Source organism: Eumetopias jubatus, unplaced genomic scaffold, assembly GCF_037043125.1.
Source record: "Eumetopias jubatus isolate StellerSeaLion01/CBP00866 unplaced genomic scaffold, mEumJub1_p1.0 scaffold_12, whole genome shotgun sequence".
Taxonomy (NCBI): Eukaryota; Metazoa; Chordata; class Mammalia; order Carnivora; family Otariidae; genus Eumetopias; species Eumetopias jubatus.
Genome location: NW_028274818.1, coordinates 2,363,926 through 2,380,444, shown reverse-complemented (window position 1 = coordinate 2,380,444; position 16,519 = coordinate 2,363,926). Strand labels below are relative to the sequence as shown.

General features: G+C 60.9%; 1 protein-coding gene across 1 annotated transcript; it reads left to right on the top strand.

Annotated features, from left to right (window-relative positions):
* The first annotated feature begins 1,476 nt into the window (after window positions 1-1,476).
* Window positions 1,477-16,184, top strand: INSRR (insulin receptor related receptor). Its single transcript, XM_088017099.1, has 22 exons — window positions 1,477-1,588; window positions 4,708-5,259; window positions 6,631-6,934; window positions 7,028-7,170; window positions 7,363-7,507; window positions 8,654-8,868; window positions 9,117-9,243; window positions 10,532-10,770; window positions 11,171-11,338; window positions 11,432-11,627; window positions 11,752-11,793; window positions 11,864-12,084; window positions 12,322-12,458; window positions 12,543-12,705; window positions 12,895-13,000; window positions 13,627-13,679; window positions 13,862-14,091; window positions 14,576-14,686; window positions 14,819-14,978; window positions 15,278-15,407; window positions 15,526-15,660; window positions 15,944-16,184. The coding sequence occupies exons 1-22, from the start codon at window positions 1,504-1,506 to the stop codon at window positions 16,182-16,184; spliced, it is 3,903 nt and encodes a 1,300-aa protein (XP_087873225.1). The 5' UTR covers window positions 1,477-1,503.
* Window positions 16,185-16,519: the final 335 nt, after the last annotated feature.

The window sequence follows — 16,519 nt, the reverse complement described above, 5'->3', positions numbered from 1 at the left end:
CACGGGGCTGGGGGCGCGGTCTGCAGCCCCCGCGGAGCTGCGCCCCAGGCCCCAGCGACCGCCCCTGACCCCGGCCGGCCAGCGCCGGGCCCCAGGCCGGGTGGGGCCCCGCGGGGCTGGGCTGGCATCGATCGCCGTCCTGACAAGAGCATCGATTTCTGCGCGGAGAAATTAATAGATCTTCTCTTAGCTCCTCGGACCCGGGAGCCGCCCGCGGGTGGAGCTGGGGACCCGTCCGTCCTCGGAGGCCCAGCACCCGGAAAGCCCCGGAATCCCCAGAGCCTCGCGCCCCGCGGGCCTCGGCGGCTGCAGGAGCCCACCCGTCTCAGGCCGGGGAGGGGGCGGTAAGGGCGAGCAAGAGGGTCCCGGGAGGAGGGACTCTCGGGCAGGGCGGGCAGGCTGGGGCCGCGGGGAGCGCGCAAAGCCAGCCCTCCGATAGGGAGAGGCGCGCGGTTGCCCCTCCGCCAGGCCCCAGCCCCGAGACGGGGACAGACAGACCGACCGGCAGCCTGATTTGGGAAGGCGACTGGACAGAGGCGGGCCCACAGGATCTTGGCTATGGCCGAGGGCCTTGGCTGGGACGGAGCCCCCGGGTGGCGACGAGCGGCTCAGAGGGGCGAACGGCTTGCATGTTCAGGACCCGGTTTGCGTTCCCGCCAGGTTTCAGCAAGCTCGCTCCGCCGGGTCGTGGCTGCCAGAAGCCACCCTGCAGGTGTCAGGGCTCCGGGCAGCAGAACGCTGCCCGCCCCCCCACGGTCCCCCCTCCTCTGCCGGCAGCGCGGCCCCACGTGAGTGAGGCTGCAGGGGCAATAGGGGAGCTCGGTTCCCGGACAACCATCCCCCTGTATTTTGGCCTTATTTCCCCAACAGACCTGTCCCCCCACTGAGTTGTCAGGCTAAATATTTTGGCTTGGCGGGAAGGGCGGAGAGAGCCGGAGGTCCCAGCAAGCCAATCCGTTTGGCCCTGGGGCGGGGAGGGCGGGAGCTGGGCGCGGCCCCCAGGCGCGCGGGCCCGGAGATCGCGCGGCCCGCGCGGCCACCTGCCGCTCCCGTTGCTCGGGCGCCGGGCGGCCGCGAGGATCCGGGCCGCTCTCCCCCGCGAGTCCGCGCCGCTCTCCCGGGCGGGATCCCCAGGCTTCTCTTCGGCGCTTGCTCGGGGTCGGCAGGCCTCCTGGACTGCCTTTTGCTCGGCACCCCGCGTGCCTTTCTCCCTCTGGAGGCCTGTCCTGGTGGGCTCTGTTGCCGGCTGCATCGCTGTCTTCATTGGTCTGTCTCTGGGTTCAGACTGAGTCTCTGTCCCCAGCTGCCTGTGGCTGTCTTTGCGTCTCTGTAGCTCTCATTCCCTCTCCTGCTATCTCTGTATGGAATTCCCCCTCGGTGCCCCCCTCCCCTCCCCTCCCCCCTGAAACCTGCATCTCTGTGTCCCTTAGGGCCTGCCAGTCCCTTCTCCTCCCTGGAGCCATCTGCAGAAGCCAGGACTGGGCACAAGGCAGGGCTGGGGCAATGGCAGGGCCCAGGCTGTGCGGGTGGGCAGCACGCCTGCTCGCCATCCTCCTCTCCTTGGGATCTGGCCTGGACACACTAGAGGGTGAGTCCCCCAACACTGTCTCCTGGAGCCCCATCTCCACTCCTCCCACACACCCCAGCCAGCTGGGAAGCCAAACAACTGAGTCTCCAACTAGAACATATGTGTTTACCTACTGCAACATGAAGACTGGGGTTAGCTCTCAGAAAGACTTCCTACCAGCAAGGGCAGTTAGTTCCCACCTAAGCGTGGTTTCCTCTCAGTTCCCTGGGATGTGAGAAGGACCTTGAAACAGAGGGATGAAGAGATGTCCTCCGTTCCCGCTTGTGAAACCCTGATCCCAGCAAGCCTGAATGAGAATGTCATGAGGGGGAGAGTCTTAGGGGTCATTTCCAGGGCCACTGAATTCGACGGGCACAGGGATGGGATGGGTAGCTCCGAACTGGGCACCATGAAGTAACCGAACCCATTGTGCAGACAAGGAACTGAGGCTCAGAGGACTGGGACGGAAAGCTGGCCCGGGGCCTTGGGCACTGGCCCCTGGGCCTTGTCTCGTGACCCCCACACTTAGGGCCCATCCACTGGGGTGGGGGCTGCCCTTCGCTAGTGCTCTGGGCCAGACACTTCCCGTGTGCAGAGCAGGTGGCCCTCGTGGGGGTGCGGGGAGCTGAGCGGGCAAGATTCAAAAGGGGAAGGATTAAGAGCATGCCCTTCCCCAATTCCATGATCCCCTTCCAGACTGAGGCAGCTCAGAGGTCCAGTGCTCTGTGCCACCTGAGGGGTCCTGTGATGCCCTCAGACTGAGGGCTTCCAGGAGCAGGCCAGAGACAGAGGAAAGCTGCAAATGGGTTGGGGTAGGGGGTCCCCTGAAGAGTGCCAGTCAGGAAGGCATTGCAGGCAAGGAAGAGCCCCGCCCCCTCCTCTCCTCCACTGCTGCAGCAGCATGCCAGCCAGGAGCACGTCCCCAGAAGGGAGTGGGTGGGGGGTGGCATTTGGTTGTTTGGTCACAGGGGACCCAGATGTCCCATTCCCAGTGCAGCTCTGCACACGGAGGGCCATGTCCTGAGGGGAGGCAGGTAGGGGTTAATCTGTGAAGGTCGTGGGTTTGTTTTTCCAAATGACTCCCATCAGGGGAGCCCTAGAGAGGCAGGGGCATGATGGGAAGTGGCATGTGGGCGCCTTGCAGGCCCTGATTGGCCTTTGCCTGGAGGGCTAGAAGTGTTTTCTCATTCTATTTTTCTCTTTGTGTGTGTGTGCGTGTGTACCTGCGTGTGCTCAGGCACACACACACACAGTAACTGGGCAGAGCCGAGCACAGGGACCATTAACAACAGCAAGGAGAAGGTGTGATGTAAGCCCCAGGGAGCCACCCCCTCCTCAGCAGGGGCTGGGCCTGGGTCTGTGGGAGAGTGCCCAGAGCCAGGCAGGAAGTGAGGGAGCGGAAGCCAGACAGCCCAGCAGGCTCTAGTGGCCAGCTAAAGAATCAGACTTGCATCTCGTGCCATGGAAGGAAGGTATCCCCGGGAGCAAAGTGAGAGCGCACAGACCAAGTACCCAGCCCACTGGGGGACTGGTCCTAGGTGCCTTGGGAAGAGAAAGGAAAGTGGGCCTGGGGCCTGGGTCAGAAGAAGCCAGACACACCCCGGTCCCCAGGAGAGGAGTGGACTTGAGAACCAAATGTCCATCAATTCAAACCATGGTCCCAGTGCCTGGTGGCTCCAGTCCTGAACTGAGCACCATGGAGGGACGCGGTGCTGACCAACAAGGGCCCCACCCTCAGGAGGTCCCCTCCCTGGAGGGTGACAAAAACGTAGACGGCGGTTGTGGGTGCCCGGGCAGGTGCTGCCCAGCCTGATGGGGAAGCGATTGACGCAGATCAGAGGATTGCGGGAGGCGGGCTTGACCTGCGGTTGGTTTGTGGGACGAGAGCTGAGCTTGTGACCAGGCTGAGGAACCCCTCTGAGGCTGGAGGTATTCGTGTAGGCCTGTGTATCAACACCCCGCCATGTGAGGCTGAGGAATTTAAGTTTGAACTTCTGGCAATGGGGAGCCATGGAACGTCCCTTCGAGGGTAAAGCAATGCGGGGACCAGACATCGAGCTCCTTTAGGCCTGGGAGGGAAGTGCGATGTATGAAGCTGTGCTTCTCCGCCGTGGAATTCATTCATTCGTTCATCAGATATTGACTGAGCACCAATTTTGTGCCAGGCTCTAGACCAGCCACCAGGGATACAGCAATGAATTATACAATCCCTGCCCTTCTGGAGCTTACAGTTTAAACAAAATAAATTATATATATTAGCCAGTGTTAAGATTTAAGGAGAAAAAATAAGTAGGAAGGGAAGCAGGGAGTGTTTAAAAGGATGGTCAGGGACGGCCTCATTGAGGAGGGGCCATCTGAGCAGAGACTTAAAGGAGGTGAGGGACCATTTAGGGGGAACAGTGTTCTAGCCAGAGGGAACAGAAGGTGCAAAGACCCCAGGGCAGAAGCTTGGCAGGCTTGTGTGAGGAACAGCAAAAAGTCAGTGTGGCTGAAGAAGAGAAGGAAGGGGATGGGATGGGGCCAGAGAGGCTGCAGAGGCCTTGCCAGCTAGGGTAACGACTGGAGCTTTCAATCAGCAAGAGGGGGCCAGCAGGGGGTTAAAGCAGTGGAGGAACGGGATCCAACCTGTTTTGAGAAGATCCCTTTGGCTCTCCAGTGCAGAACAGATCAGGAGGGGACCAGGGCAGCAGTGGGGGGGCACCATCTGGGAGGCCCCTGCAGTTAATCAGGGAGGTAGGGATGGTCCCAGCAGTGAAGGTGGAGACCAGCGGTTGGATATGCTGTAATTTGAAGATCGAGCCCACAGGGTGTGTGGGGAGTGGAGGAAAGGAGTCCAAGAAGACTCTAAATTCGGAGTCTCACCAGGGGCGGGTTGGGGGGTGGGGGGTTGCAGTGGCAGTCCCCTGAGAAGGGAGGCAGGCTGGGGAGGGAAGGGGAGCTCACGTTTGCCATGCCGGCCCATCTGGTGGGGCCCTTCAAGCTGCCAGGAGCCTCAGAGGCCCAGGGAGGAGGCCACAGCAGAGCCCTGCTCCCTCATGATGTCCCACTCCCAGAGAGGTGCCCCTCCCCCAAAGCTGCCAGGGCAGGACGGGGTTCCCAGCCAAAGCTGCACTGACAGCTGCTGTGACCTGTGCCCACAGTGTGCCCCAGCCTGGATATCCGCTCGGAGGTGGCGGAGCTACGCCGGCTGGAGAACTGCAGCGTGGTAGAGGGCCATCTGCAGATCCTGCTCATGTTCACGGCCACGGGCGAGGACTTCCGAGGCCTCAGCTTCCCACGCCTCACTCAGGTCACTGAGTACCTGCTACTCTTCCGTGTCTATGGTCTGGAGAGCCTGCGGGACCTCTTCCCCAACCTGGCAGTGGTCCGCGGGGCCCGCCTCTTCCTGGGTTACGCGCTGGTCATCTACGAGATGCCGCACCTGCGGGACGTGGGGCTGCCGGCGCTGGGGGCCGTGCTGCGCGGGGCCGTGCGGGTGGAGAAGAACCAGGAGCTCTGCCACCTCTCCACCATCGACTGGGGCCTACTGCAGCCCTCGCCTGGCGCCAACCACATCGTGGGCAACAAGCTGCGTGAGGAGTGTGCCGACGTGTGCCCCGGCGTGCTGGGCGCCACTGGCCAGCCCTGTGCCAGGACCACCTTCGGTGGGCACACCGACTACAGATGCTGGACCTCCAGCCACTGCCAGAGAGGTGGGCACCTGCCCAGAACACCAGGGGGCACAAGGAGGGCAGGGGCGGGCGGGGCTGGGCGGCCACAGGATGGGTCAGAAAAGTTCAATAACTGAGTTGGTGTAAGGCTGTCAAGGGACCGTGCAGGACAGTCAGGGAGAGGGGGCAGGACAAGCACGAGGTGGGCATGGGAGGGGGGACAGGGCAGGATGCCGGGTGGCCGCGCAGGAAGCCGTATGGGGCAGCGGTCAAGTACAAGGCCAGATGGCCTGGGCTCCGATCTCAGCCGGAGGACTTAATGGTTTGTTTCATGTCACATACCTGAGCCTGTTCCCTCAGTGAGCTATTCTCTAAGCATTAGAGCGGGTGCCTGAGTCCTGGTGGGAGTTCTAGGCTCCTGATAAAAGTGGTCATAGCACAGGTGATCCAGGGCAGGCTGGCAGCATTGGGGGAGGCCTGGGTGGGCAAGGAAAGGAGGGGACCGAGGAAAGAGAGAACAGGTGCGATCTTCTTTAGGAGGTAAGGTACATGGAGAGAGAACAGAAGGAAGGGAGCCGAGCAAAGGGGAGAAGTGATACAAGAAGGGGGTGATGCAAGGAGGAAGCAGAAGTTACAGGAAGAAAAGGAAGAGTTTCCAGAGGCTAGGAGTAGCTCCGGGGTCCCCAACCTGGGGCTCCCTCACCCCAAAGCCTCAGCGTCTAAGCAGCAGAGTAACCAGATCCCTTCTGTATCCACTGGGCCCCACGTCCCCATGCCTCCGTGTTGGCTGTAAACACAGTGGCTGAGCGTCCTCCCTCATGTACAGTATCAACACGCCCTCCCTGCCCCCACCACACGCCCGCTCGCACAGACGGCGGGCTGCCACCTGCAGAGTTTGCACACCATGAGCCCCCAGCCCCAAACCCACCCACGGCGGCTGGGGGCGGCCCCCTGCCCAGGGCACAGAGCTGAGGAGGGTGGAGGAGGTATGGGCAGGGGAGATGACCAGGGGTCCCCCCCCGCTTGCACACACTCCCAGGCCCACTGGCCCCAGGCCTCACTGCCCAGTAGAAGCTGGCTGGTTCCCCCTGGCACCGTGCCCAGTGATGATCTGAGCACCGGGCCCAGACAGGACAGCAGGCTGGGGAGAAGCTGCCCTGGTGGACAAGGTCACCGCTCTGTCCTGAGCTCTGAACCCTGACCAGGCGCCGTGGAACATGGGAAGCCACAGAGAGGGGCCGTGGTCCTTGTCCTCAAGAACCCCATCTGGGGAAAAGCGAGCCAGCAGCCCTTGTCATCTGCACTGGAGGAATTTGGATGCTCTCTAAGAGTGTTATCCCGGGGCGGGGGGTGGGGGGGGCGGGTGGCGCCAGGACCGGCGCGGGGAGGCCTAACTCAGCACTCTGTCCACAGTGTGTCCCTGTCCCCATGGGCTGCCCTGCACAGCTGGGGGTGAGTGCTGCCACTCCGAATGCCTGGGGGGCTGCAGCCGGCCGGAAGACCCCCGGGCCTGCGTGGCCTGCCGCCACCTCTACTTCCAGGGCGCCTGCCACCGGGCCTGCCCTCCAGGCACCTACCAGCATGAGGCCTGGCGCTGTGTCACGGCAGAGCGCTGCGGCAGCCTGCGCTCTGTGCCCGGCCGCGCCTCCACCTTCGGCATCCACGAGGGCAGCTGCCTGGCCCAGTGCCCCCCGGGCTTCACCCGCAATGGCAGCAGGTGAGTGTAGGGGGGGTGGGGTCGCTCTTGGATCAGTGAGGGGGTCCCCACTGGTCCAGGGCTCATTCCACACCCTCCACTTGCCCCTGCTAGCATATTCTGCCACAAGTGTGAGGGGCTGTGCCCCAAAGAGTGCAAGGTGGGCACCAAGACCATCGACTCCATCCAGGCGGCACAGGACCTGGTGGGCTGCACCCACGTGGAGGGGAGCCTCATCGTCAACCTTCGCCAGGGCTGTCAGTACCTTCCTCGGGCCGCACCTCTCCTCCCGGCCATGCCCCTGACAGTGACCCAGCTAAAGCACTGCTTTCCATCACCCTGGGTCCCAGTCCTGAGGGGCCTCCTCCCTGCACCCCATCAGCACCTCCCCCCACCCCACCCCCTACACTTTCCCCGCCCTGCTCCAGCCCTGTCTTCTCCATTTCCAGATAACCTGGAGCTGGAGCTGCAGCACAGCCTGGGGCTGATAGAGACCATCACCGGCTTCCTCAAAATCAAGCACTCCTTTGCCCTCGTGTCCCTGGGCTTTTTCAAGAACCTCAAACTAATCCGGGGGGACGCCATGGTGGATGGGTAAGGGGTCAGAAACAGCCTCTGACCAACTCCCTCTATCACATCTCCTCCCTAACACTCCCCAAAAAGGGGGAAAGGGCATGGGCTCTGGAACCAGCTCTGCTGTGTACTGCCTGTGTGACACTGGGTAGGTTACTTAACTTCTCTGGTCCTCGACTTTCTTATCTGTAAAATGGGGTTAATGTAATGCTACTTATTTCTTAGGGCTGTTGTGAATATCACTTATGTTATTATGTGTAAAGTCCTTAAAACAGTACCTGAAACATGGTATATACTATATAAGTTATGGTACCATCAGACTCCGCATTGGTTAGCTACCATTACTCTCTGATGCTCTCAGCTGCAGAGCAAGACCGCCTGGGTTTGAAACCCATCCCTGCCACCTAACCGTCAAGGCCTACCTGTAACACATAGCTAGGATTTTTCAAAATACAGAGAATGTTTTGCCTTATTTTATTTTAATTTTTATGTATTTGTTAAAAGATTTTTATTATTTATTTATTTATTCATGAGAGACAGAAAGAGAGGCAAAGGGAGAAGCAGGCTCCCTGCTGAGCAGGGAGCCCGATGCAGGGCTCCATCCCAGGAGCCTGGGATCATGACCTGAGCCAAAGGCAGACAGACTCTTAACGACTGAGCCACCCAGGCGCCCCTGTTTTATATTTTATTTTATTTTACTTTATTTTATTTATTTTCAAGAGAGACAGAGAGAGAAAGCACAAGAGGGCATGCGGGCGTGGGAGCTGGGGGGGGCAGAGGGAGAGAGAGAGAGAGAGAATCTTTAGCAGGCTTCACACCCCAAGTAGAGCCCGAGAGGGGTTTTGATCTCACCAGCCTGAGATCGTGAGCTTGAGATCAGGACCTGGAGCCAAAATCAAGAGGACACTCAACCCACTGAGCCACCCAGTCGCCCCCAGAGAATGTTTTAAATTATCATGCAGCGGAGTGGTTTCTCATGTCTCCCCCAAACTACCATGGACCCCCAGGGGTACCTACACTCCACTGGAGAGGCATAGCCCCAGGCTGAGTGCCCCTCCTCCCCTGTGCCCCCAGCAAAGCCCCTCCAGGAGGGACCCATAAGGCGCCCAGTTCCCCACCCCTGGCCTCCACCTCCCCTGCAGCGGAAGGTCTCTTGGCCTCCCCCAGGAACTACACTCTGTATGTGCTGGACAACCAGAATCTACAGCAGCTGGGGTCCTGGGTGGCTGCGGGGCTCACCATTCCCGTGGGCAAGATATACTTCGCCTTCAACCCTCGCCTCTGCTTGGAGCACATCTACCGCCTGGAGGAGGTGACCGGCACGCGGGGACGGCAAAACAAGGCCGAGATCAACCCCCGCACCAACGGAGACCGCGCCGCCTGTGAGGCCCGACACCACAACCCCAGAGCGACACGACCCCAGAAACCCCAGACGCGCGCACGCTCACTGAAACACACCAGACACGCACCCGGGCGGGAGGGGACGTTTGACCCGGACAACGCGATAGGTTCTCTTCGGAGGCCGCGTTGGGGGTGGCATCCGCTGGGTCAAGGTGGGGGCCGGGAAGTAGGCGACTCCAGCGGAGACGAACGCGGCTGACAGCAGGTGTTGGCCCCTCGCCCCGCCCAGGCCAGACTCGCACCCTGCGCTTCGTGTCCAACGTGACGCAGGCCGACAGCATCTTGCTGCGCTGGGAGCGCTACGAGCCGCTGGAGGCCAGGGACCTGCTCAGCTTCATCGTGTACTACAAGGAGTCGTGAGTGCCGGGGGCGGGGCCAGAGCCCCGTGGGGCGGGGTCAGACCCGGACACCCGGCCGATCTGTTCACAAACGCAATCGGGTGACCGCTGAGGGGTGAGGGCAGAGCGCCGCGGGGCTGCAGGGAAGCAAGAAGCCAGGACCCCCAAGTCTCACTCCCTTGTAAGGCCCAAGTCTGGCTCTCCCCTCACTTTATTCACCCTCCGTGCCTCAGTTTCGCCTCACCAGCGAAATGGAGAGGACAGTCGGGACTTCTGAGAGACCAGGAGAAGAGCCCCGCTGGGAAGGCTTGGATAATTAAACTTCAATTCACTATGCTAATGTTCTGAACTGACCACATGCTCCTGCCCCAGCAGCGGTTTGGGGAGTACCCACTAATTTGGCCGGTTTTATGCGTAGCTCTGCCAGCATTTCATTAAAGCCTGAGGAAGGGAGGGAGCAGGGACAACCAAGGACAGGCTGCTCTTTTCTTTGGAGAGAGTGCACTGACCATAGCAGGAGGGATAGTGGTTAGACCACAGGAAGGATTTCTCCAAAAGCATGGCTAGAAATCAAAACTACAATTCTTAGAGGAGAGGTGGGTTCCGGGTGGCAGGCTGGGAGGGCAGCCGTGGGGAGTACTCCCCCTCTAGGGTAGACAGAAGATGGGAGCCACCTGGCTTGGAAGCATTCCTGTGAACTAAAACGGAGAGGTCTTAGTTTCCCACTAGCACAGGGCCTGGCCTGGGAGGGAGGAAGGGGAGTCAGTGGTGGGAGGCCGGCTCAAATGGCCAAGGCTCTCCTGGGCCTCAGTGGTAGGTGAAGGTCTCCAGCATGGGGAGCTGGAGAGTTTGCTAAATACAGATTCCTGGGCCCCATCCCCATAGATTCTGATTCAGTCCTGGGGAGAGCCCATGAATCTGCCTTTCTAACAAGCTCCCAGGTAATCCTGGTCCATGGGCCACGTTTTGGGGAGAACTAACATGGGCTGGCAGTGTGCATGGCACCCCCTGCCTGGCTTGTGCAGCTCACAATCCACACAACTGTACCCAGGTGCCTCTGGGCTAAGGAGGTAAAGAATCTTAGGGGTCCTTCAGGAAGCTCCCCTAGCATCACGGCCTCACAGTCTGGCTGCGGCTCTTCTGGCTCAATCCCAGCTCTGAGCAGACCCACCCAGTGAGTGCTCCCAAAGAGCAGGATGTCTTCATGCACACTGGAAGAAGAATGACAATCACAGTCTTAGGGTGGTTCTAGAAACCGGGGTGGGGCTGAGCCGCCCCTCAGCTCTAGGGATGATGGGATGTTCAGCCCATTCCAGAATGCCACAGAGCACATAGGTCCGGATGCCTGTGGGACCCAGAGCTGGAACCTGCTGGATGTGGAGCTGCCCTTAAGCCGCACCCAGGACCCCGGGGTGACTCTGGCGCCCCTCAAGCCCTGGACACAGTATGCAGTGTTTGTGCGGGCCATCACACTGACCACTGCTGAGGACAGCCCCCACCAAGGAGCCCAGAGCCCCATCGTCTACCTCCGAACCCTGCCTGCGGGTAGGCTGAAGACCTTGAAGGGGGTGGGAGCTAGATGTCTGAGTCCTAATGGGGGAATGAGGGAACCCAGGCATCAGAAATAGAGAAGCTGGGTCGCTCAACACCAGGCCCCTAGAGACTGAGAAGCCAGTTGTTTGAGTCCTAGAAAGAACAGAGGTCATTGGCCTAGGGCCCTAGGGAGGCTGTGGGTGGGAGAGTGCAGGCGGAATACTTGAGGCAACTCAAGGGCCTTCGAGGGACATGGGAAGGCCAGGATTCTGAGTTCCGGGAAGGGGAGGTTGAGAGTCATGGATTCCTTGGGAGAATGCGAGGGGCTCGGACCCCAGAGAGGGGTCATTACCAGACAGTACTAGAAAGGGGGATCCATTGCCCCTCAGTCGTACCTTACTTGCGCCCCCAGCGCCCACGGTGCCCCAGGACGTCATTTCCACGTCCAATTCCTCGTCCCACCTGCTGGTGCGCTGGAAGCCACCGACTCAGCGCAACGGAAACATCACCTACTACCTGGTGCTGTGGCAGCGTCTGGCCGAGGACGGCGACCTCTATCTCAACGACTACTGCCATCGCGGTGCGCAGGGCAGCGGCTCAGGCCGGCGGGTCGGGGCGGCGGGGCCCGGGCGCTGTCCGTCTGACTGCGTTTTTTTCCCCCGCGCCGCGCCAGGCTTGCGGCTGCCGACCAGCAACAACGACCCCCGCTTCGACCGCGAAGACGGGGAACTGGAAGCCGAGATGGAGCCCGGCTGCTGCCCTTGCCAGCAGCCCCCTCCCGGGCAGGTCCTGCCACCGCTGGAGGCGCAAGAGGCCTCGTTCCAGAAGAAGTTCGAAAACTTTCTGCACAACGCCATCACCATCCCCAAGTGCGGCCCGAGCCGGGGGCGGGGCGGGCCTGGTGGGCGGGGCCGGGGAGGGGCGGGTCTCGCTGGGCCGGGCGAGGGGTGGGAGGAGGGCCGGGCCTGACGCTGCCCTCCCGGGTCTCCCCAGATCCCCCTGGAAGGTGACGTCCATCAATAAGAGCCCTCAAAGGTGAGCCGGGCGGGACTGAGGGGCGGGGGTCCCGGGGCGCGGCCGCCGCTCTGACTCGCGCACTCCCCAGAGACTCGGGGAGGCACCGCCGGGCCGCCGGGGCCCTCCGGCTTGGGGGGAACAGCTCGGATTTCGAGATCCAGGAGGACAAAGTGCCCCGGGAGCGCGCAGTGTTGAGTGGCCTGCGCCACTTCACGGAATACCGGATCGACATCCATGCCTGCAACCACGCGGCGCACACCGTAGGCTGCAGTGCGGCCACCTTCGTCTTTTCGCGCACCATGCCCCACAGTAGGTGACCCCCCCCAGCCCCCGACCCCAAGGACTCTACCCAATTAGTACTCCCACTAAGGAGTTCGAGTTCGCCGTCCCCATAACTCCAGGGCCTCGCTCTGCTAACCCCTCCCAGTCCCCATAAGCCCGAGCTTGCCGTACCCCGCCCCCCCCCCCGAGGTTAGCCCCCTTGAGCTTGAACGTGAAGCTGAGAGGAAATGCTGCGGCTGGGCTGTCTGATGCCGTCTCCCATAGGAGAAGCCGACGGTATCCCAGGGAAGGTGGCCTGGGAGGCAGCCAGCAAAGGCAGTGTCCTCCTGCGCTGGCTGGAGCCCCCAGACCCTAACGGACTCATCCTCAAGTACGAAATCAAGTACCGCCGCTTGGGAGAGGTAGGTTCCCCGGGGGACCCCCAAACCTGAACCCAAATAGTGCCTCCATCTTCTTCCCAGCCAGCTGTTCCGTCTTGCCCTCAGGAGGCCACAGTGCTGTGTGTGTCTCGCCTACGATATGCCAAGTTTGGGGGTGTCCAGCTGGCCCTGCTGCCCCCTGGAAACTACTCTGCCAGAGTTCGGGCAACCTCGCTGGCTGGCAACGGCTCCTGGACAGAGAGCGTCGCTTTCTACGTCCCCGGCCCAGGTAGACACAGCCTCGGTCCGGGACCTGCACTCCCCATAGCCCCAGCTGGGTCCCCAGCCACGTCTCCTGTGGTGGCCACTCCACCCCAGTCCTCCCCCTGTTCTCACTTCCCATGGTGAAAACTGAAGTGTCCTCTACCCTCTGACTTCTCCATCTTGACCCTACCATCTGCTGCCCTCTGACCACTAGAGGAAGAAGACTCCGGGGGGCTGCACGTCCTTCTCACCGTCACCCCCGTGGGGCTCACGCTGCTCATCATTCTTGCTGCCCTCGCTTTCTTCTACGGCCGGAAGAGGTGATGATGCTGAGTCCTACCGGTTCCCACCCCCCTTCTCGCCACCCCCCCAGCCCTCATCACAAGGTCGGTGCCCCCGGAGGGTGGTCAGTGAGACAGCAAGACGACGTTCCTTAGAAGCAATAGCTCATCCCCTGAGGGCAGCATGGAGGAGACACACCTTTCGGTCTGAGGGACCAAGTTTCCCCGACCTTACCAGTCAAAGCCTTGCCTCCTGGGACTCCCCAGTCTGGGCGCACTGGGACTCTTGGTCACCACATTCTCAGCCAATAAAGCAGGGGAAGATACAGAGACCTCACCATGTGCCCTGGGATGGTTGGTGCCAGATGCCCCTGGGGCTGAACACAAGAGGGAAATGGGGGCAGGACTTTGATTAGCTGACTTCTAAGGACTACCTGAGGAGGCAGGAGTCCCCCCCTCCTGTGCTCCCTCGTCCCAGCCTCTCAGATCCCAGGTCCCAGGACCAGGACCAAGACCAGCTTGAAAAGGGTGTAGGGCTCCCCAGGGGCACCCTGATCAGGGACGGGAGGGAGTGTGGTCAGTAACTTCCCTCCTGCTTGTCCTCTGACATTGTTCCTTCCTTCCTGAGGACCTTTATGGCCTGACCCCCTCCTCTCCCGTTGCAGAAACAGCACCCTGTACGCCTCCGTGAATCCGGAGTACTTCAGCGCCTCTGATAGTAGGTCTGGGAGTGGGTGGACAGGTATGTGGGAAAGGGAGACGGGAGGGGAGGAGAGGCACACTCGAGGAGACATTCCTGGAGAAGCAGCCTTGGAACCCGAGCCCTTCTGAAAGGCGAGAAGCGGGTGGGTTCGTGGCAGAGAGCAGTGGTCTTGCCTCGTGACCCCCACCTCTTCTCAGTGTACATCCCTGACGAGTGGGAGGTGCCTCGGGAGCAGATCTCCATAATCCGGGAACTGGGCCAGGGCTCCTTCGGGATGGTATATGAGGGACTGGCACAGGGACTAGAGGCTGGAGAGGAGTCCACACCCGTGGCCCTGAAGACCGTGAATGAGCTGGCCAGCCCACGGGAACGCATTGAGTTCCTCAAGGAAGCTTCTGTCATGAAGGCATTCAAGTGTCACCACGTGGTAAGGGAGGATCAGGGACATTGCCAGGGTAGAGTCATAATTACGGTGAAAGTCATATGGTAAGAAGGATAGGGTCAAGGACGAGGTCAGGGCACCATCAAAGTCCGGGTTGGGACTGAGGTAAAAGTCATGGTTAGGGTTAGAGTCAAAACCAGCTCATGGTGAGGCCGTGGTAAAATCATGGTTAGGGCTGAGAGCAGTCATGGATGAGGGTCAGTACTGAGTGTCCGGATCATTATTAGGATCACGATTGGGATCAAGGTCAGAACTGGGTGAATCATGAAGATTGGAATGATAGTTATGATCAAGGTCATGGGTTAGGGTCAGGGTCATTGTTAGATTAGAGTTAGGGTTATGGTCATGGTTGGGTTCAGGGTCAGGGTTGGTGTCAGGGTCAGGTGGTGGTCACAACAGGTCAACATTTTGGCCAGGTGGGTCAAGGGGACCTGGGTGGACCTGCAACCAGGCTCTTTGTCCATCCCAGGTACGTCTCCTGGGTGTGGTGTCTCAGGGCCAGCCAACTCTGGTCATCATGGAGTTAATGAACCGTGGGGACCTCAAGAGCCATCTTCGATCTCTGCGGCCTGAGGCAGAGGTGGAGACCAGGAAGACCCTGGGCCAAGGGGCTGGGGAGTTAGAGAAGACTTGGGCACAGTTGTGGGGGGATCCTTGGGCAGGAGTCCAACCTCTAGGTTCCTTCTTCACCAGCCCCCTCTCTTGGCTCTAGAACAACCCGGGGCTCCCACGGCCAGCACTGGGAGATATGATCCAGATGGCTGGTGAGATTGCAGATGGCATGGCCTACCTTGCCGCCAACAAGTTTGTGCATCGAGATCTGGCGGCCCGGAACTGCATGGTGTCCCAGGACTTCACAGTCAAGATCGGGGGTACAGAGAGTGCTGGGCGGGTGTGGGGCAGCCTGAGGAGTAGAGGGACTCCCCAAGCTAGGCTAGGAGACTGAGGCCCGGCCGACAGCTCTGTCCCCCACAGCTGCCCCCCTCTGGATCTCAGGCTCCTCATCCAAGGCCACAGGGGTTGGGGCAGGATGATCTCTGAGGTTCTCTGAGCCCTCAAGTTCCAGAATTCTTGGAGGCTATGGAGCGGGAGAGGGCTGGGAGAGGTATCTCTGCGCGGGGGCTGGCGCGTGGTTCTGCTGCCCCCATACCCGTTCACCCTCACTTTCCAGACTTCGGGATGACTCGAGACGTGTATGAGACAGACTATTACCGCAAGGGTGGGAAGGGGCTGCTGCCCGTGCGCTGGATGGCCCCCGAGTCCCTCAAAGATGGAATCTTCACGACGCACTCGGATGTCTGGTGGGGCCTAGCTGGAGCAGAGGGCTCGGGGCATGTGGAGGTGGGGTCTAGGGTGAGGCCTGGGTGTGCTGAGCAGCGTGCAAGGTGCTGGGCTCAGGCCCTTCTGCGTATCCTCCAGGTCCTTCGGTGTGGTGCTCTGGGAGATCGTGACCTTGGCCGAACAGCCCTACCAGGGCTTATCCAATGAGCAGGTGCTCAAGTTTGTCATGGATGGTGGGGTTCTGGAGGAGCTGGAGAGCTGTCCCCTTCAGTTGTAAGTCACCCCCTGCCCTTTCCTCACCCCTGCTCTGTCTAGCTTGCCCTGCCCCCACGATTCTGGCCCACCTCCTCTGATGCTCTCATATCCGCTGGTCCCCAGCTCTGAGCCTTACCCACTCCAACCCTGCTGACTCCCCCATGGCCCTCCCAGATATAGCCCCCCACGATCCCCGTTGCACCAGCTGCCCTCTCATGCCGCCCCCGCCCCACCAGAAGGAGTAGCCCCCCACGATCCCCCTTGCACCAGCTGCCCTCTCATGCTGCCCCCGCCCCACCAGGCAGGAGCTGATGAGCCTCTGCTGGCAGCAGAACCCACGTCTGCGGCCCACCTTCACCCGCATCCTGGACAGCATTCGGGGGGAGCTGCGGCCCTCCTTCCGCCTCTTTTCCTTCTACTATAGCGCAGAGTGCCGGGGAGCCCAGGGGGCCCTGCTGCCTGATGCCAGACCCAACTCCCTACCCACCCCAGAAGGGGCTTCCTCAGACTACAGCCCTCAAAATGGGGGTCCAGGGCACTGAGGGGCACCCTATTCCCTGGATGCCTGGCAGAGAGGAAGGGTCCTGACCTTTGCGGCCACGAAGTGTGCAGACATTCACACCCCATCCCGTGCTCAGAAAGGCCAGGGGGTGCCCAGGCTGGGCCAGGGAGCGGGAGAGGAAAGATGGGGTTGGGGGGTCAGAGCGGACTCGTTGTAAGGAAGATTTTCTCAGTAGTCTTCATTTTCCATGAGAAAGTGAGCAAGGTCACAGCAGGAGGAGTGGACGAGAGGTCCAGGCCCTCAGAGTGGGGGCCCTACTCAGACTGGGAAGAGGGGCTCACCCACTCGGAAGGCGGGGTCCGGAGAACCCCACCC

Excerpts from the sequence above, each read along its gene's own strand:
- INSRR (XM_088017099.1), top strand. The coding sequence starts at position 1,504 with ATGGCAGGGCCCAGGCTGTGCGGGTGGGCAGCACGCCTGCTCGCCATC. Across the intron at positions 6,935-7,027 it reads TTCACCCGCAATGGCAGCAG|CATATTCTGCCACAAGTGTG; the intron begins GTGAGTGTAGGG and ends TGCCCCTGCTAG. Across the intron at positions 14,092-14,575 it reads CATTCAAGTGTCACCACGTG|GTACGTCTCCTGGGTGTGGT; the intron begins GTAAGGGAGGAT and ends TGTCCATCCCAG.